The sequence below is a fragment of the Neophocaena asiaeorientalis genome, unplaced genomic scaffold (assembly GCF_003031525.2).
Source record: "Neophocaena asiaeorientalis asiaeorientalis breed wild unplaced genomic scaffold, Neophocaena_asiaeorientalis_V1.1 scaffold376, whole genome shotgun sequence".
NCBI lineage: Eukaryota > Metazoa > Chordata > Mammalia > Artiodactyla > Phocoenidae > Neophocaena > Neophocaena asiaeorientalis.
Genome location: NW_020174368.1, coordinates 1,145,414 through 1,166,489, shown reverse-complemented (window position 1 = coordinate 1,166,489; position 21,076 = coordinate 1,145,414). Strand labels below are relative to the sequence as shown.

General features: G+C 37.8%; 1 protein-coding gene and 1 non-coding gene across 3 annotated transcripts in view; one reads left to right on the top strand and one right to left on the bottom strand.

Annotated features, from left to right (window-relative positions):
- Positions 1-21,076, bottom strand: part of LOC112407034 (survival motor neuron protein) — a 46,095-nt gene that overhangs the window by 19,867 nt on the left and 5,152 nt on the right. For both annotated transcript variants that reach the window (XM_024756167.1, XM_024756168.1), the window contains exons 2-7: positions 11,896-11,967; positions 10,090-10,209; positions 9,035-9,235; positions 8,730-8,885; positions 7,170-7,247; positions 5,973-6,083 (exon numbers count right to left, since the gene is read on the bottom strand). In XM_024756167.1, the coding sequence (XP_024611935.1) occupies positions 5,973-6,083; positions 7,170-7,247; positions 8,730-8,885; positions 9,035-9,235; positions 10,090-10,209; positions 11,896-11,967 (738 nt within the window). The remainder of the gene's footprint in view (positions 1-5,972; positions 6,084-7,169; positions 7,248-8,729; positions 8,886-9,034; positions 9,236-10,089; positions 10,210-11,895; positions 11,968-21,076) is intronic.
- TRNAG-UCC (transfer RNA glycine (anticodon UCC)) lies at positions 3,055-3,127 on the top strand. Its single transcript has one exon. It is a non-coding gene; the product is annotated as a tRNA-Gly (tRNA).

Sequence of the window (21,076 nt, the reverse complement as noted above, 5' to 3'; positions counted from 1 at the left end):
CAACAGAACTTTCTTAGAAATTGGTTATAAAAAGTGAAGGATACCATTGTAAAGCAATTATACCCCGATAAAGATGTTTAAAAAAAAAAAGTGAAGGAAAGTGAGGAATCAATGCTAACTCCACATTTGTGGCTTGAGAAACTGGTGTTGCTAGTGCATCAATGTTACTGCTTACTGAGATGGAAAGGCTGTGGGAATAGAGGTGTATGAAATAACACTAACAGTTCAGTTTTGGCTATATTTGGTTTGAGATGTACCTAACAGACATCCATGTGGTGAGGGAAAATAGGCAGTTGGATAAACAAGTCTCAAATTCAGAGCTAGACATCTGAGAACTTCCAGTACAGACATGCCATTTTAAGTCCTAGAGCAGATGAGGTCACCTAGTGAGAGTTTATAGTTAGAGAAGAGAAGGGGGCTATGAGTTGCGCATAAGGAATCCCACAAAGATATTGGGTAGAGGAGGAAAAGCTGTTAAAGGAGTCTAAAAGGAGCAGCCAAGGAAGAAGGTAATGACTAGTAGATTAAAACGTGTTACCAAAGGCAGGAGAAAAAAGTCTTTCAAAAGTGTAGTCAAATATATTAAAATGTTGCTGAGAGGTAAGAGACATAAAGCAGAGAACTGACCACTGAGTCAGCAATCTGGAGGTAAAATCTCAATACAGGGCTTCCCTGGTGGCACAGTGGTTAAGAATCCACCTGCCAGTGCAGGGGACATGGGTTCGAGCCCTGGTCTGGGAAGATCCCACATGCTGTGGAGCAACTAAGCCCGCCCACCACAACTACTGAAGCCCGTGTGCCTAGAGCCTGGGCTCCGCAACAAGAGAAGCCGCAATGGGAAGCCACGCACCACGAAGACTAGATCCCGCTCACTGCAACTAGAGAAAGCCCACACACAGCAACGAAGACCCAACATAGCCCAAAATAAATTCATTCATTAATTAAAAACAATCTTTAAAAACAAAAAAATCTCAATACAGTAGGAAAGACAGAAGTCTACCTGACAGGCCTGAAGAGAATGTGAGATAAGGAAGTAAAGAGGACAACTAGAGATAATTTTTTTTTTTTTTTGGTGGTACGCGGGCCTCTCACTATTGTGGCCTCTCCCGTTGTGGAGCACAGGCTCTGGACGCACAGGCTCAGCGGCCATGGCTCACGGGCCTAGCCGCTCCGCGGCATGTGGGATCTTCCCGGACTGGGGCACGAACCCATGTCCCCTGCATCGGCAGGCAGACTCCCAACCACTGTGCTATCAGGGAAGCCCCTAGAGATAATTTTTTGAAGAAGTTCGTCTATGAAGCGGAGGAGAGAAATGATGTGATCACCAGGGAAGTTAGAAAGAATATATTTGAAGTAAATGGTCAGTAAATTTAGTGAAATTGGTCACCAACAGAATGACGAGTAAGAAAAACCAACTTCATTTTTTTTTTTTTTGGCTGCACAACGTGGCATGCGGGATCTTAGTTCCCCAACCAGGGATCAAATCTGTGCTCCCTGCAATGGAAGCACTGAGTCCTAACCACTGGACTGCCAGGGAAATCCTGAACTAAACTCTTACAGAATGTCTTTATATATAGAAAGATGAACATAAAAACAATACATTTCTTATGAGCACTCATATATACCTGAACACAGAGAAAGAGATTTTGATAGGCTATACGGCAAACTAATATCAGTGGTGACCTCTGGAGAAGGGTAGAAACTGGGCCTGGCTTTTTTTTTTTTAAATTAATTTTTATTGGAGTACAGTTGATTTACAATGTTGTGTTAGTTTCTGCTCTAGAGCAAAGTGAATCAGTTATACATATACATATATCCACTCTATTTTAGATTCTATTCCTATATAGGTCATTACAGAGTATTGAGTAGAGCTCCCTGTGCTATGCAGTAGGTTATTAGTTACCTATTTTATATATAGTAGTGTACATATGTCAATCTTAGTCTCCCAATTTATGGGCATGGCTTTGATCACCAACAGGATTTTTGTCTCATCTTTAATTTTTGAAAATTTTACAAGGTTTTACATTTATCACTTGTAATTAACAAATATATATTTTTAAAGGATACAAAACAATGTAAATGGTATGAGGACAAAACTATATTTAAAAAGTCAGTCACATAAGACTAAAGAGATATGACAACAAAAGGTAACACGTGGCCCTGGACTGAATTCTAGATTAAAATACAACTTTCTTTTGTTGTAAAGGACACTCATAAGACAACTGGCAAAATTTGAATAAGGCCAGTAGATAAGATCATAGTATCAGTATTAATCGATTTAAGTTCCTGATTTGATAACTATATGGTGATTATACAAAAGAATGTTCTTGCTTTCAGGAAATACATAGTGTATTTAAATGGTAGGGGCACTGTATCTGCAACTGATTCTGAATAGCTTCGGGGGGAAAAATAGAGATAGATACAGAGAAAGAGAGAGGAGAGAGAAGGAAAAATGAAATGAATGAGAAACCTAAAGGGGTAAAAAGTTGACATTTGGGGAACCTACACATGGAAATTCTTGTACTATTTTTGCAACTCTTCTGTAAGTCTGAAATTATTAAAACACCACCACCACACTTGTATTCTGGTTTGGTTACCTACCAAAGCTGAACCTTCACATACCATGTGATCCAGCAATTCCACTCCTAGGTATATACCCAAGAGAAATGAAAACGTACATCCTCACAAAAACTTGTACACGAATGTACATAGCAGCATTATTCATTACAGCCAAAAAGTGGAAACAACCCAAATGGATAAAATGTGGTATACACAACAGAGTATTATTCGGCAATAAAAAATGAAGTACTGATAAATGCTACAACACAGATGGATCTAGGAAACATTAGGCTGAGTGAAAAAGGATACACACAGAAGATCCCATACAGTATGATTCTATTTATTCAAAATGTCCAGAATAGGCAAATCCAAAAGAAGACAGAAAGTAGTTTAGTCATTGCCTACTGCTGGGAGGTTGGGGAAAATGAGGGTATGTGATTTTCTTGGGGTTGGGGGGTAGATAATGAAATTATTCTAAAATTGATTGTAGGGACTTCCCTGGTGGTCCAGTGGTTAAGACTCTGCACTTCCAATGCAGGGGGCGCAGGTTCAATCCCTGGTCAGGGAACTAAGATCCCACATGCAGTGCAGTGTGACCAAAAACAAATAAAATGAAATGAAACAAAATGAAATGAAATAAAATAAAATTGATTATAGTGATGGCTACATAATTGTGAATATAATAAAAACTAAAACCACTGACCTGTGCACTTTAAATGGGTGACCTGTATACCATGTAAATTGTATCTTAATAAAGCTTAATTATTAAAAATATTTAATAGCCCCAAATTGGAAACAAACCAAATGTCCGTCAACGGTTAAAATGAATAAACAGATTATGGTATATGTATACAATGGAATGAAATACAGCTACAACCACACACAACAATGTAGATTAATCTCACAAAGTGTTGAGCAAAATAAGCCAGCCATAAAGGAGTATATGTGTGATTCTATTCACAAAATTAAAAAATTTGATGACATTATAAGTCAGGAAAAGGGTTACCCTTAGGAAAGGGATTGGTAATGACTAGAAGGGGATAAAAGGAAACTTTAGGATTGTGGTCTTTTTCTTGATATTAGCGCTGATTACACAAATGTGATCACTTTGTGAAAATTCATCAATCTGTGGCCTTCTAATATGTGTACTCTTCTGCCTGCGTATTTCAATAAAAGTTTACACTAACAACAACAACCAAACAAAGCCATGAACCTTTGCATGATGTGAACCTGAAAACAAGGCAAAATATGGTATATCTGGGTACTAGAACTATGGATGAATTTTGCCCCCTCTATCTTTCCTGTCTAAAAAATTTAAAAATAAACATAAATTGGGCTTCCCTGGTGGCACAGTGGTTGAGAGTCCGCCTGCCGATGCAGGGGACACGGGTTCGTGCCCCGGTCCGGGAAGATCCCACATGCCGCGGAGCGGCTACGCCCGTGAGCCATGGCCACTGGGCCTGCGCGTCCGGAGCCTGTGCTCCGCAATGGGAGAGGCCACAACAGTGAGAGGCCCGCGTACCGCAAAAAAAAAAAAATAATAAATAAACATAACTTATGCCAATACTTTATATATAATTATTTTTCAAAATACAGTTGGCCTTCTGTATCCACAGATTCCACATCTGCGGATTCAACCAACTGCAGATCAAAAATATTAGAAAAAAGGAATTCCAGAAAGTTCCGAAAAGCAAAACTTTAATTCGCTACATAACAGCAACTACCTACATATCATTTACATTGTATTAGGTATTATAAGTAATCTAAAGATGATTCAAAGTACACAGGAGGACGTGTGTAGGTTATATGCAAGTAGTATGCCATTTTCTATAAGGGACGTGAGCATCCCTGAATTTTGGTACCTGCAGAGATCCTGGAGCCAATCGCCTGCAGATACCGAGAAACAACTATATTTCATAATTTACAGAAAACATGCAGAGAAATTTGAAGTGCAGAAGGGGGAAGCTTCGAAAGTTATCAGATCACTGGTCTCAAAACACATTACGAACTATTAATTTAGTTTCCATTATCATTTCGGTCATTAAAAGTGCAACTTCATCATACCGTACAAATATATCAGGGTTATACAACAGCTGAAGAGTAGCTTTAAAGTAAGAATATTGGTGGAGGAATGTACAGATGATATACTTATAAAATTACATCTTCAAGTCAGTTGTTTAGTTTCTTCTATATATTAGTTAACTAAAAATTCAAGTATCACATCATAATCTTAGCATGCCATATTAGTTTCATTTTTTAAAAACTTTATAATTTCCTGCTAAATTACAATAGAACATGTCTACAACAGATAGATGCATAAAACGAGAAGTTTGGCGCCTCAGTCCCTAAGGTCCAGTTTGGCATTTATCACGCCAGACTTTCACTGTGCACAAAAATAACTTATTTTTTTGTCTTTCTTTTCCTTTTACTTGGGGGGGGGGTGGGGGAGTTGGGGGTATTATCCTTCCTTTTTCCCTCTCCTACAACCCATCTTATTTCAAATCAAAATAGAAAGACTAATGAGATTAGAAAATAATTTAGAAAAAGTTTCATTAAATTAGAAAATGTACACATTCGTCCCTTGATAGCCATGCATGGGGGGGAATGAGTTCCAGGATACACTCCCATCCTGCCCTGCCACTGAACACCAAAATCTGCAGATGCTCCAGTCCCTTATATAAAATGGCACAGTACTTGCATGTAACCTATGCACATCCTCTCATACGCTTTAAATCATCTCTAGGTTACTTATAATATCTAATGCTATGTAAATAGTTGTCAGCATGCAGTAAATTCAAGTTTTGCTTTTTTGGAACTTTCTGGAATTTTTTTTCTTCGAACATTCACAGTTGGTTGAATGCATGGATGCAGAACCCATGGATACAGAGGGCCAACTGTAATAAAAATAACCTAATAATATGAAAGATTTTTCAATGCACTACAACTATACTTAGTGGGGACAATACAAGAGTAATTTTAGCCGTAGATAGCTGTATTGTTTAAAACTGTAAGGTACAGACATACCTTGCTTTATTGTACTTTGCAGATACTGTATTCTGCACAAGTTGAAGGCTGGGGCAACCCTGTGTTGTCAGATAGTAGCTAGCTTTCCTCGGCAATAAAATATTTTAAAATTAAGGTATGTACACTGCTTTTAAGACATAATGCTATTACATACGTACTAGAATACAGTATAGTGTAAACATAACATTTATACATACTAGGAAACCAAAAAATTCATGACTCGCTTAATTGTGATGCTCACTTCATTGCAGTGGTCTGGAACTGAACCTGCCTATAGTTTTCAACTCTTAGGATCTACCTAACATAAGAAACCGCTTTTTAGTCACAAACAAAACAAAGTCACAAAACCACAAAGTGACTGTCAGGAAAGATGCTGAGTGATCACTTACCATATAGTAACCAGTATGATAACCACTCATGTACCAAGAGATTAACATACTTCCCAAAGCATCAGCATCATCCAGAGAATCTGGACACATAGGAGGTGGTGGGGGAATTATCTGGAAACGGAGAAAGATACACTTTAAAATCAGTAGACAAAAACATAAGGTCTGGAAACCTATTTTATGTACAGAATGCTGGATGTTAGTTGTATCTTTCCCTACATTCCATGTCATCTCCTAGTTAAAATTTTTTTAAAAATCTGGGATTTGGAGAAAGCCAACCAGTAACAACAAGAGACCAATAAAATTAAATTGAATAAGAATCAAAAGGCAACAGGTCACATAAAATATTTAAACATTTTGCTTTCATTAGACCTATTTTTCTGTTCCATTATGAAGCTATAGGTAAAAGACAAAGGATAAATACTTCTATGGTTTTCCTCAAAAAACACCCACACAGCGTTTCAAGTAAAAGTTCTGGCTAGAACATCTGCACTGCCCCCACCCCAATGCAGTCTGCCAAAAAGTGTCTTTGTATTTTGCCTATTGTTGATATCTGGACAGTCTACGTGATCAGACCATGCCTGGAAGGGTAAAACATTAATCCTAAGGTATGGTGTAAATAAATCCTTTTGGATAGGCGCTATCTCCCTTAGAATGAGATACTGCTGCCGGGAAGGAAGCATGAATAATATGGGCTATAAGAGGACTGAGTCTGGGTAGCAGAAGGTCATTAAAAACAAAAACCCTGGGACTTCCCTGGTGGCGCAGTAGTTAAGAATCCGCCTGCCAATGCAGGGGACACGGGTTGAAGCCCTGGTTGGGGAAGATCCCACACGCTGCAGAGCAACTAAGCCCATGTGCCACAACTGCTCCCACGCTCTAGAGCCCGCGAGCCACAACTACTGAGCCCGCGCGCCTAGAGCCCGTGCTCCGCAACAAGAGAAGCCACCGCAGTGAGAAACCTGGGCACCGCAATGAAGAGTAGCCCCCGCTCACCACAACTAGAGAAAGCCGCGCACAGCAACGAAGACCCAATGCAGCCAAAAATAATAAACAAAAACAAAACCAAAAAAACCCTGAAGTTTAGTCCGAATTTTTACCCATCAGAACCTGGCTATGATATTTCCGAACTACCTATGTTCTGCTAAATCCCAAACTGTGTATGAAAGCAAAGTTTAATCTGAATTCTTTTGCACTTACTGGTGGTCCAGAAGGAAATGGAGGCAGCCAGCATGACGGGAAGGGTGGCGGCGGTGGGCCACTGAATTTTAGACCTGGCTGTAAAGAACATTTCAAAGAAAGACCAATTTAACAGTTTCAATATGTAAAGAGCAAAAAAGAATTCAAGGTCAAAAGAATCGAAATAATTGTCCAGAATAATATCTATATTATTCATATCAAAACGGTTAAATAGAATTTCACGAACCAAATGCTGAAGTCATATATACTCATACATTTAGATTTTTCTCATTTCCTTTCTATGTAGACATTCAGGCAGTGAAGCCAAAGTAAGAAAAAATTAAAATTACCTAATAAATCAGAGACCGTATACTCAGCGAGACATTTCCATCATAAAAGACCAAAAGACCATATCTCCCGCAATTTCATTAATTAAATTGCATAATCTATTGGATGTCCTTTCAATTACATATGCTAAGTTAGAGCATGTATTATAAAAATTAGTGTCTCTCACTTAACAAGAAAAAGCAGCCCCCTGAGACCAATGAAGCATGTTTATTATGTATATAAATTAAGAGGTCTGACCATTCTGAAAAATGTGATAGAATATAAACCTTAATAAGGAAGCTCTCAACAGGGAATCCTAAGGAAAAGTTTTAATGTCATGCTTGATTTTAAAAATCTTTATTATTATCACTGCCTGAAGAAATCAATGCTTTATACAAAACTACTGGACAGGGACTTTGATTCCATGATATAACCTAAAGTAAAAATACTTTTTGTTTAAGTTGATTTGCTACTGATAACCAAAAGAACCATGAATAAAAACAGCATTTACATTTTGCTCTACAAAACATTCTGGGAGCTTCTTTGGATTTCACCTGTATCAGATGTAAATACTGTGTTCTCTTCCAATTTTTATATACCTTATACAAGTGACACAGAGAACTACAGCACAACATCCAGCTGATGATAAAATATTATACTTTCAAACTTAAGTTTGCTAAACTATTTTTTTTATTAATTTTTATTGGAGAATAGTTGCTTTACAATGTTGTGTTAGTTTCTGATGTACAGCAAAGTGAATCAGTTATACATATATACATATATCCCCTCTTTTTTCGATTTCCTTCCCATTTAGGTCACCACAGAGCATTGAGTAGAGGTCCCTGTGCTATACAGTAGGTTCTTATTAGTTATCTATTTTACACATAGTAGAGTATATATATCAATCTCCAAAAGTTTGCTATTACTCTAATATACCTAATACTCCAAAAAAATTGTTAGGAAAGGCTTTCATTATAAACTATTCTGCATTACTACCTTATTTCCTTTACAAAGAATTCTCAGGTATGTATTTACAACATCTATGGAAAGCTACTAAAGTTTCATGAGGGAAATCCCTAGCAGTCCAGGTGGCCCGGGTTCAACCCCTGGTCCGGGAACTAAGATCCTGCAAGCTGCAGGGCACAGCCAAAAAAAAAAGTTTCGTGAGAAAAGCTACAAGTCACTTAATGGAGGGGCTGAATGTTCCAATACTATATTAACTATTTCCTGGGAAACCTTTTCTGGGTAGTTTACCTTTCCTGGTCCCAGACATGATCCTGGCATATGGGGTGGTGGAGGGAGAAAAGAGTTCCATGGAGCAGCTTTTGACTTGATGCTATTTGGTTTATTTACAGGAGACCTGGAGGAGTTCTCGCTTTCATCTGTTGAAATTTGACTTTCATTTTCATTCTTTTAAGAGAAAGAAATACATGTACTTTTGTTATAAAGGCATCATTAAGAAAAATATAATGCTTCAGTGGATCAAACTGACAACCAGTTATACTGCTTAATTTCTCATCTAGTTTCTGCTTCCAAGAATTCCATTTTTTTATCCTTACCTCCTGAGCATTCTGTTCTATATTATTAGCTACTTCAGAGGTTGTGGAAAGTAGATCAGACAGATTTTGCTCCTCTCTATTTCCATATCCAGTGTAAATGACAACACAGGTTTCTCTCTTAAAGTCAATCGAAGCAATGGTAGCTGGGTAAACACAGCCATCTTCTGACCAAATGGCAGTACATTTGTCACCAACTTTCCACTATAAGAGAAACCAAAGATAGACACACGCACATTTCTTTAAAAGAGGGTAAACTATAATCTTGTTTGGGTGGAGCAGGGTTGGGGGTGGAGGGGACAGTCTCCGGTTAACTGTTCTGGGAGGCAGAATGTTATAGTGAAAAAACTTAGGTCCAAAACCACAGAAATCTGAATTCTAATATAAATATAACATGACATAGTCCTGCCATTTATATAATCATGGACCAGTTTCTTAATCTCCTTGAGTCTTATTTTCCTCATCTGTTAAGTGGGTGTAGTATAATCTGCCTCACATATTTGTTGTGAAGAACAGAACAGAGGGGAAGCATGTGAAGTGTCCAGTACGCTAGCCCAGCACATAGCATGTGCTTATCAAACATCAGCTCTCTTCCCCCTTGGTAATGATGAAACTAAAGCAACTAATGAGACACCAAAATAATTAGCTTCTATGTGGACTGTTTTAAATAGCAGAAATGACTCTACCCAGAATATCTGGTCCCCAGGTATTAACAGTTTTAGGATTTTTGAAGGAAAAAAAAAGGATACCTCTCTCAGATTTAGAAAAGTCAAACACTGCCAATTCAGTTTAAGCCTTCAGGTACTTCTTCCAAGTTGCACTGCCTTCCTCCCCTCTACCCCCAACATAAACACTGACCTGAATTTAGTATTTATCATTTCCCCCTAATTCTTTATATTAACATGCATGTTCCTAAACAACAGAAAGTTTAATACGTGCTTTAGAAATTTTATGTCAATAGAAAACACTGTCCTAATAATTTAAAGGTACTTTATACTATTTAATAAGGACAGTAACAAGAAATTCTTTGAAGTTAAATCTCAAGGTTTTAAAATAACCTGCTTCAAGGGAGTTGTGGTATTCTTTCTTTGGCTTTTATTCTTCTTAGCAGGTTTTCTTTTAGGTGTGCCTTTTGGTTTTTCTGAAACTTCGGGAATGTCACCGTTCTTTAGAGCGTGCTATGAAAACATGAATAGAAACGTACATGTTACAGGGTGATATATTAAGAAAGTCACAATATAACTCAGTCACTATAAACTGGTCTCCAGGCCCCACCGTCTCAGATAGCTTCTATTTCCTCTGTTCACCATCCCACATGCTAAGAAACTGCTCTTGAAGGTATCATATATCTGATAATCAGCTCTAAGGACCCTTATAAGCAAGTCTCCTCACTCTCAACCTTTCCATAACATTAGACTCTGTCAATCATTTTTCTTTTTGATAGTCACAACATTTTTGATGACATAGCAATGTTGGGCCCTAATGCTTTTATTATTTCTCTGATCAAGTCTAAAACTTGGGCATTCCCAACAAGAACTGGCCATCCTTCTTTACCAGCTTATGATCACCTATTCCTATTACTTCAATTACACTTTCTATGCAAACAAACTTCCAAAGCTATTATCCAGCTCTGACTTTTCTCCTTAGTTCAACATTTCCAATTACCAATTTCATATCTTCACATTTACCTCAAATGCAACACAATTAAAAGTAAACTATCTCTTGCCCAAATCAGTTCTTTTTCTCTGCTCAGTCTACCTCCCCGTGCAATATCACCAACCCCGTCCCACACTGAGCCCCATCTGCGTTTTATAGAACTCTCTTGGTAACTCTGCATTAGTGTTATTTCTAGTCTAAATGTATGTTGGAAAGCATGTTATTGACAAATTCAGAGTTCAGCTTCAAGGATGACATACAGATCTGACCTTTACCTCATGCTACAGGAGGGACTAGGGATGGAAGTGGACTCCATGCTTGGTGCTCTGTATGAGTGTATGCTCTGTGCCTGAACTACTGATGGCCCATGTATGATGCTCAATAAGACTAAGCACCTTAGACAGTGGGGAAAATGATGATATTGGACAACTGTGTAAATGTCTTGTTTGAGCCACAAAAAAATAGACTTCGCCCTGCAAAAGAAATGTATATTCCTTGACATTCATCACCTCCCAGATACCTCATAGGATCTGGGAGGATTACATTAATTTAATGTATGTAAAGGACATGGAACAGTGCCTAGAACACTGTAAACACTCTGCAAGTATTCATTACTGCACTAGGCTATTTATCCTCAATATTATTTCAATAAAGACTTGTTAAATGTTTCAAAAGTATAATTCAGATTGTCCTTGCACTAATCTGAATTAGAAGACTTTGATAGTTCAATACAGTCTAAACACATTAAAAATTATAAATGTTGAAAAGTCTGCTTAAATTGCCTCTGTTAAAGGGATGACATATAGACTGGTCACTAACTTCTAAAGGAAGATAACTAATTTATCTAACCTGTTATCTTTTTTTTTTTTTTTTTCTGTGGTACGCGGGCCTCTCACTGTTGTGGCCTTTCCCGTTGTGCAGCACAGGCTCCGGACGTGCAGGCTCAGCGGCCATGGCTCACGGGCCCAGCCGCTCCGCGGCATGTGGGATCCTCCTGGACCGGGGCACGAACCCGTGTCCCCTGCATCGGCAGGCGGACTCTCAACCACTGCGCCAGCAGGGAAGCCCTAACCTGTTATCTTTTAATCTTCAAAATTAGACTGAGTAATATGTACTTTAACACTTTACTGTAAGTATTCTATCATTTTTTTCCCTGAATGAGTATACACATGAGGAAATAAGGAAAAGAATAAATAAGCATTTCATACCTTAAATGAAGCCACAGCTTTATCATAAGCTTTTATCAATGCTGTATCATCCCAAATGTCAGAATCATCACTCTGGGAAGGGTAAAGAATAAAAACAATTCATGTTTGGTTGGATTTCATCAAAAATGTGTTAGTAACAAGTAATAGGAGCTATCTTAATTAAGACATAATGAAATTACATTAAAAATGGGTATTTTAAATCCTAAATAAACCACAAGAAGCCTACCTGCTTAGAGATTATGGGACATTACCCCCAAAATTAGACATACGTAAATGTTCTAAGAGTGCCATGAAGTAAACACTCCACAATTTAATTCCTATCCACCAACCATAAGTGGATCTGCTCAAGGGCAATCCATGTTTCAGTCTTTTCTAAGAGCAGATAAAGGGTTTAGTTTGGCAGAGCGGCAAAACAACCAGCCACCAGGGATTTAAGACATACTGTCACACAAAAGAATAATATAAAATGAATATGATAAAATATCAAAACATGAAGTACAAACAAAAAGTACAAATTTAGAAGTGGGAAGGAGAGGCTGAGAAACACTCTTGCCATAAACCCCTCTCCCGGTGTGGAGACCCACAGTCAGGAGTGAACTCACAACCTGGAGCTTTTCCCTGAGGAGCAACGGGTCTGAACTCCAAATTGGGCACCCTAGGTTTTAAGAGCAGCACCTGAGAGATGAGTCCCCAAAACATCTAACTTTAAAAACCAAGGGGATTCACGTCCGCGAAACCCACGAGGGAACAGGAACTGGAAGGGTTCCCATGCTTGGAACCACCCCTCCCCTCCAATGACCCAGCGCAGAAGCAGCTGATTGAGAGGCACCCAGACTTTCTGTCAGAGGCTCACTTACCGTAAAGTGCTGACCTGCAGAGTAGGCATTTCATTTAACATACATCTAGGGACCTGCTGGGACACTAAGGACGGAGGCTAGCAGCACCATCTTCATGCCATCTGCTTCACTCCAGCCAGCAAGGGCCATCTTTGCCCTCTGCTGCTCTCCACAGCAGCAGTAACTCCCAGAGGGGAGCTTTTATGCACATCTGATGTCCCAGTTTTTATGTCTGGTGTCCTGGTTTTTACAGCTGCAGCCCAGGGTGGGGCTTACTGTGTTCTTGGGTCCCCTGGGACTGTTAACAATCAAAGACACAATCCCAGTTTTTATGTCTGGTGGCTTGGTTTTTACAGCTGCAGCCCAGGGTGGGGCTTACTGTGTTCCTGGGTCCCATGGGGCTGTAACAACCAAAGAGACAGTCCTTGGCAGGCTACCACCCCCAGGAAACTGCACAGACAGCAGACTGAAACACACACCATTCTTTCTGTGAAAAAGGCCTATTTGCTTATAAAGGAAATTAGTCTTGAGGAGGAGGCTTCTAGTTTGGTGCACAGCTAGGGATCTACAAAGACGCTCAGAGGCTACTGGATGCAACATCTGCACTCTCTCTTTGCCTGGCTCAAGCTCACTGTATCTCCCAGAAAGGCGCTTAATGTAAAATGTGGCATCAAAGACAAAATGTGGAGGGGAATAAAAATGCAGAGCTTTAGAATGAGTTCAAATTTAACTTATTATCAACTTAAAATAGATGGCAATAAATATAAGTTTTTATACATAAAAGACTCATGGCAACCACAAGGCAAAAATCTATTGGAAATACACAAAAGATAAAGAGAAAAATATCTAAGCATACCATTAGAGAAAATGATCAAACCACAAACGAAGAGAGAGGAAAGAAGGAAACAGAAGAACTACAAAACCTCCAGAAGAAATTTAACAAAATGGCAATAAGTACATACCTATCAATAATTACTTAAAATGTAAATGGACTAAATTTAAGTTCTCCAATCAAAAGACACAGAGTGGTTGAATGGATAACAAACTAAAACTCATCTGTATGCTGCCTACAGGAGACTCACTTCAGATGTAAGAACACACACAGACTCAAAGTGAAGAGGTGGAAAAAGATGTTCCATGCAAATGGAAATGAAAAGAAGGCTGGGGTAGCAATACTCATAAGACAAGTAGACTTTAAAACAAAGACTGTAATAAAAGGTAAAGAAGAGCACTACATAATAATAAAGGTGTCAATCCATGAAAAGGATACAACATTCAGACATACTTATGCACCCAACACAGGCGCCCCTAAATATATAAAGCAAATATTAACAGACCTAAAGGGAGAGACAGACAATACAATAACGGTAGGGAACTTTAACACCCCAGCAACAGATATATCATTCAGATAAAAAAATCAATAAGGAACGGGCTTCCCTGGTGGCGCAGTGGTTGAGGGTCCGCCTGCCGATGCAGGGGACACGGGCTCGTGCCCCGGTCTGGGAAGATCCCACATGCTGCGGAGCAGCTGGGCCTGTGAGCCATGGCCGCTGAGCCTGTGCGTCCAGAGCCTGTGCTCTGTAATGGGAGAGGCCACAACAGTGAGAGGCCCGTGTACGACCAAAAAAAAGTAAAAAAATCAATAAGGAACCATCTGCCTTGAAAGATATGTCAAATCAGATTAAGTTAATGGAAAAATACAGAGCAACAGAAATACACATTCTTCTCAAGTGTGAAAGAACATTCTCCAGGATAGATCACATGTCAGGACAGAAGTCTTAATAAATTTAAGAAAATGGAAATCATATCAAGCATCTTGTCTGACCACAATGTATGAAAGCAGAAACCAATTATAAGAAAAAAACTGGAAAATTCATAAATACATGGAGATTAAACAACATGCTACTGAACAACCAACGGGTTAAAGAAGGAATCAAAAGAGAAATAAAAAAATACCTGATACAAATGAAAATAGAAATATAACATACCAAACTTAGCAAAAGCAGTTCTAAGCAGCAAGTTCATAGATAAATGCCAATATCAAGAAACAAGAGGACTTCCCTGGTGGCACAGTGGTTAAGAATCTGCCTGCCAACAGGTTCGAGTTGTGGTCCGGGAAGATCCCACATGCCGCGGAGCAACTAAGCCCGTGCGCCACAACTACTGAGCCTGTGCTCTGGAGCCCTCGAGCCACCAAATACTGAGCCCATGTGCCATAACTAGGGAAGCCCATGTGCCTACAGCCTGTGCTCCACAACAAGAGAAGCCACTGCAATGAGAAGGCTGTGCACAACAAAGAGTAGCCCCTGCTCGTGGCAACTAGAGAAAGCTCTTGTGCAACGATGAAGACCCAACGCAGCCAAAAAGAAAGAATAAAAAAATCTCAAACAACCTAAGTTTCACCTAAGTATTAGGAAAAGAGGAACCCAATGAAACTCAAAGTTGGTAAAAGGAAGGAATTAACAAAGATAAGAGTGAAAAGAAATGAAACAGAAACTAAAAGACAGTAAAAAAGATCAATGAAACTATCAGTAGTTTCTTTAAAAAGATAAAATTGACAAACCTCTAGATGGACTCACAAAGAAAAAAACATAGGACTCAAATAAATATAATCGGAAATGGAAGTGGAGACATTACAACTGATACCACAGAAAATACAAAGGATCTTAAGTAACTATAGTCATCCCTCAATATCTGCAGGGTACTGGTTCCAGGACCCACCACGGATACCAAAATTGACGCTTGCTCAAGTCCTTTATATAAAATGGCATAGTATTTGCATACAATCCTGCATACTTTATTGTTAGTAACACCATATATAATGTAAATGCTATGTAAATAGTTGCTGGCATGCAGCAAATTCAAGTTTTGTTTTTTGGAACCTTCTGGAAATTCTTTTTTACCCAAAAATGATTGATCTCAAGTTGGTTGAATGTGCAAATGTGGAACCTTAGGATATGAAAGGCTGACTGTAGTATGAACAATTATACGCCAACAAATCTGCCAGCCTAGAAGAAATGGACAAAATTCAAAGAAACATACACCTTACCAAGAGTGAATCATGAAGAAACAGAAAATCTCAATAGACCAATTACTAGTAAGATTGTTAGAGGCTTTTGACTATTAATTCAAACAAAAGTTCAAAACCAGATAGCTTCACAAGTCAATTCTTTCAAACATTCAAATAAGAATTAATACTAATCCTTCTCAAACTTTTCCAAAAAAAATAGAAGAGGAAGGAACACTTCCAAACTCATTTCATGAGGCTAACATTACCCTAATATCAAAACCAAACAAGGACAACACAAAAGAAGAAAACTACAGGCCAACATCCCTGATTAACACAGATGTAAAAATCCTCAACAAAATATTAGCAATCCGAATTCAACAACACATTTAAAAGAATCTTATACCATGATCAAGTGGGATTTATCACAGGGATGCAAGGACGGTTCAATATTCACAAATTAATCTATGTGATACATCACATTAACAAAAAGAAGGAAGAAAATCATATGATCATCTCAGTAGATGCAGAAAAAGCATTTGACAAAATTCAATATCCATTTATGATAAAAACTCTCAACAAAGTGGGTATAGAGGGAACATACCTCAACATCATAAAGGCTATACATGACAAACAGCTAACATCATCCTAAATGATGAAAAGCTGAAAGCTTTTCCTCTAATATCAGGCACAAGACAAGGATGTCCACTCTTTTATTCAACAAAGCATTAGAAATCCTAGCCAGAGCAATTAGGCAAGAGAAATAAATAAAAGGCATCCAATTTGTAAAGGAAGAAATAAAAATGTCACTATTTGCAGATAACGCAACATTATACATAGAAAGCCTTAAAGACCCCACCAAAACACTGTTAGAATAAACAAATTTAGTGAAGTTGCAGGACACAAAATCAATATATAAAAAGTGTTGAATATCTATACCATAAAAACAAACTATCAGAAAGAGAAATTAATACAATCTCATTTACAACTGCATCAAAAAGAATAAAATACCTAGGAATAAACCTAATCAAGGAAAACAAAGACTTGTACACTGATAACTGTAAGATATTATTAAAGTAACTGAAGAAAATAGAAATAAATGGAAGGATTTTCTGTACTCATGGATTGGAAATATTAATATTGTTAAAATGTCCATATTACCTAAAGCAACCTACAGATACAATGCAACCCCTAGCAAAATCCCAAAATTTGTATGGAACCACAAAAGACCCCAAATAGCCAAAGCAATCTTGAGAAAGAACAACAAAGCTGGAGGCACCATGCTCCCTGATTTCAAACTATATTACAAAGCCACAGTAATCAAAATAGTATGGTACTGGTATAAAGACAGACAAATCAGTGGTACAGAATAGAGTGCCCAGAAATAAAGCCACGCATATATGGTCAATTAATATATGACAAAAGAGCCAATATATAATGGGGAAAAGACAGTCTCTTCAATAAATGATGCAAAAACAAAAAAACAAAAAACAACCTAGACAGCCACATGCAAAAGAATGAAACTGGGCCATTGTCTTATACCACATACAAGAATTAACTCAAAACGCTACGTAAAGGACAGGAAACTATTCAATATCCTGTGATAAAACACAATGGAAAAGAATATGAAAAAGAATGTATATATATATGTATAACTGAATCACTTTGTTGTACAGTATAAATACAACACTGTAAACCAATTATATTTCAATAAAATAATTTAAAAAAAAGAATTAACTAAAAATGGATTAAAAACTTAAACATAAGGCCTAAAATCATAAAAATCCTAGAAGAAAACATAGGCAGTAAGCTCCTCGATATCAGTCTCGGCAATGATTTTTTTGGATTTGACACCAAAGCAAAAGCAACAGAAGCAAAAACTAACAAGTGGGAATACACCAAACTTAAAAGCTTCTGCATAGCAATAAATAAAAAAATAAACAAAATGAAAAGGCAAAAAACTCAATGGGAGAAAATATTTGCAAATCACTTATCTGATAAGGGGTTAATATCTAAGATATGTAAAGAACTCATGCAACTCGAGCAAAACCCCAAACAATTCAGCTAAAAATAGGCAAAAGGGACTTCCCTGGTGGCGCAGTGGTTAAGAATGTGCCTGCCGATGCTAGGGACACGGTTCAATCCCTGGTCCAGAAGATCCCACATGCTGTGGAGCAACTAAGACTATGCACCACAACTACTGAGCCTGCGCACCGTAACTACTGAAGCCCACGTACCACAAATACTGAAGACCGTGCACCTAGAGCCTGTGCTCCGCAACAAGAGAAACCATCAGAATGAGAAGCATGTGCACCACAATGAAGAGTAGCCCCCACTCGCCACAACTAGAGAAAGCCCACGTGCAGCAAAGAAGACCCAACACAGCCAAAAATAAATAAAATAAATAAATTTATTTTAAAAAAAGGATAGAAGATCTGAATAGACATTTTTCCAAAGAAGACATACAGATGGCTAACAGGTACATGAAAAGATGCTCAACGTCACCAATCATTAGGGAAATGCAAATTAAAACCACAGTGATATATCACCTCACACCTGTTAGAATGGCTATTATCAAAAAGACAATAACAAGTGTTGATGAGGATGTAGAGAAAAGGGACACTAGTACGCTATTGGTAGGAATGTAAACTGGTGCAGCCACTATGGAAAATAGTATGAAGCTTCCTCAAAAAATTAAAAATTTTACAACAGATAAGATATGGAAACAACCCAAGTGTCCAACAATGGGTGAATGGATAAAGAAAATGTATACAGGGACTTCCCTGGCCGTCCAGTGGTAAAGAATCTGCCTTACAATGCAGGGGACGCGGGTTCAATCCCTGGTTAGGGAACTAAGATCCCACAGGTCCAGGCAACTATGCCCATGTGCCACAACTAGAGAAGAGAAACCCGCACGTCACACCAGAGAGAAGCCTGTGTGCGGCAACGAAAGATCCTGCATGCCTCAACGAAGATCCTGCATGCCACAACTAAGACCCTATGCAGCTGAAAATAAATTAAATAAATAATAAATAAATCTTTAAAAAGGAAAATGTATACAGGTTTTCCCCACTATATGAAAGTAGAGTGTTCCTATGAAAGCTTTTGTAAATGGAAATGAAGTAAAGCAAAGAATCAATTATGTGAGAACACAACTTGCTAATGGATAAACAAAATAAATCAGGATAAAGTACAGATGCTCACAGGCACAGTTCAAAGCTATGGTGGCTTGATGCTGAGATGTTGAGTGTAGCTCCTAGGGAAGGAGCTTGGTGGTGCCACTCTCACTGCTTGGGTTGCCTGCTGCCTCTATAATGGCTTGCTGCAAAACAAAACACTGAATGTTATCTTTGCTTTTCACCTTTTTTTTTTTTTTCATAAAAGCAAAAATCCTCTTTGGATTTCCTTCAGTTAGTGAAAATAGTTACTAATGTAGGTGTTTTATAAAAGTGAAGTGGTATAAAGCAAACTTTTAAAAAGCAGGGGATAACTGTTCATATACAATAGAATATTATTCAGCCATAAAAAAGAAATCTTGTCATTTGAGACAACATGAATGGATCTTGAGGTCATTACACTAAGTGAAGTAAGTAAGACAGAGAGACGAATACCATGTGATCTTACTTATCTGTGGAATTTAAGAACAAAAAACAGAACAAACAAACAAAAAAAGTCCAACCTCATAAATACAAAGAACAGATTGGTGGTTTCCAGAGGTGGGGGTGGAGGGGATGGGGGAGGGGACTGAAACAGGCAAAGGGGGTCAAAAAGTACCAACTTCCAGTTATCAGGTAAATAAGTCACGGGAATGTAATGTGCAACACAGTGCCTATAGTTAGTAACACTGTATTGCATATCTGAAAGTTGCAAAGACATAAAATTCTCAACACAAGGAAAAAAATATTATAACTATGTATGGTGGCAGATATTAACTAGACTTACTGTGATCATTTTGCCATATGTATAAATAGCAAATCATTATGTCGTACAACTAAAATTAATGTAATGTTATATGTCAATTATACCTCAATAAAAAAAAGGAAAAAAATGGGAAAGGAACGTATGGTGGATGATCATGGAGGAAACAGGCTAGGAAATAAAAACTAAAAGGATCTGGATAGATAGAAAAGAAAATTGAAAGCACTCCAAGGACAACCATGAGCCAAAAAGAGCATGTAAGCAAAAATAAACACACTGACTGTATGATTCCACTCACATGAGGCTCCTAAGTAGTCAAATTCACAGAAACAAAGTAGAATGGCAGTTAGCAGGGGCTGTGGGAGAGCAGGAAATAGGGAACTGTTCAATGGGTAGAGTTTTGGTTTTGCAAGGTTAAAAAGTCCTGGATATCTATTGCACAACAGTGTGTATATACTTAACACTACTGAAGTGTACACTTAAAAGTGGTTAAGATGATAAATTTCATGGTTTTTTTTTTTGTATTTGACAGATCAGTGAAGCAACAAGTCCAACTAGACTCATTCTCACTCTATAGAGTAGTTGAAGGTAAGTTTGGATACATAATGTTGGTGATGGGAAGACAGGTTATAAAACACCATCAGTTAGTATGTTGGATTTTGTACAATATTAGTCAATCAATGAGCTCCGAAGAAGTTTGCTATAAAACTCATTTAGTTGTAAAGTGAATTTTTGTCATTTTCTTGTTAATCTCTATTATACATAGAGAAATATGTTCTGACATAAAACTGTTAATCTTGCTATATGATAAAAAGCACTTAAAAATCATTAAGTCATTTTGCAGATAAGGAAAGTAATCACAAACAGGTAATTGACTTGTTCAAGGTTATGCTGCCCCTTGGATTAGATGTTTCTAAAAGCAGAATATATGCCAATTCTGCAAATGGAAAAGGTACTACTAATAAAGGAAAGTGTACCCCACTGTATCAACAGAAGTGGGCACTCTTAAAAGTAAGATACAAATACATAGGAACCCAAACTCATCACATTACAACTGTTATAAGACATTTCAAAATGAACAGCAAACAAAGACATCCATACAAAGCTATTATGAGAAGAAACATTTTAGGTGATAAAATTTCTCAATTGACAATCACAAACAGAAGAAAATACAATAACCATCTGAAATTAAATTGTCTTAAACTAGCATTCGCAATATGGAAAAAAACACCTTGAATCAAAAATTCAGATGAGCAAAGAAGGCAAAAGGGTAACAGTCAAATGAGGAGTTAAACAAAATCAGGAACAAAATGGAAGAAAAAGTAATACTGACTGCAAGGTATCCAAAGAAGAATACAGTTGACTGAAAATCTAATGGGTACCAAGGAAAAGCCATGAAAAAAGAAAAAGAAAATAAGTG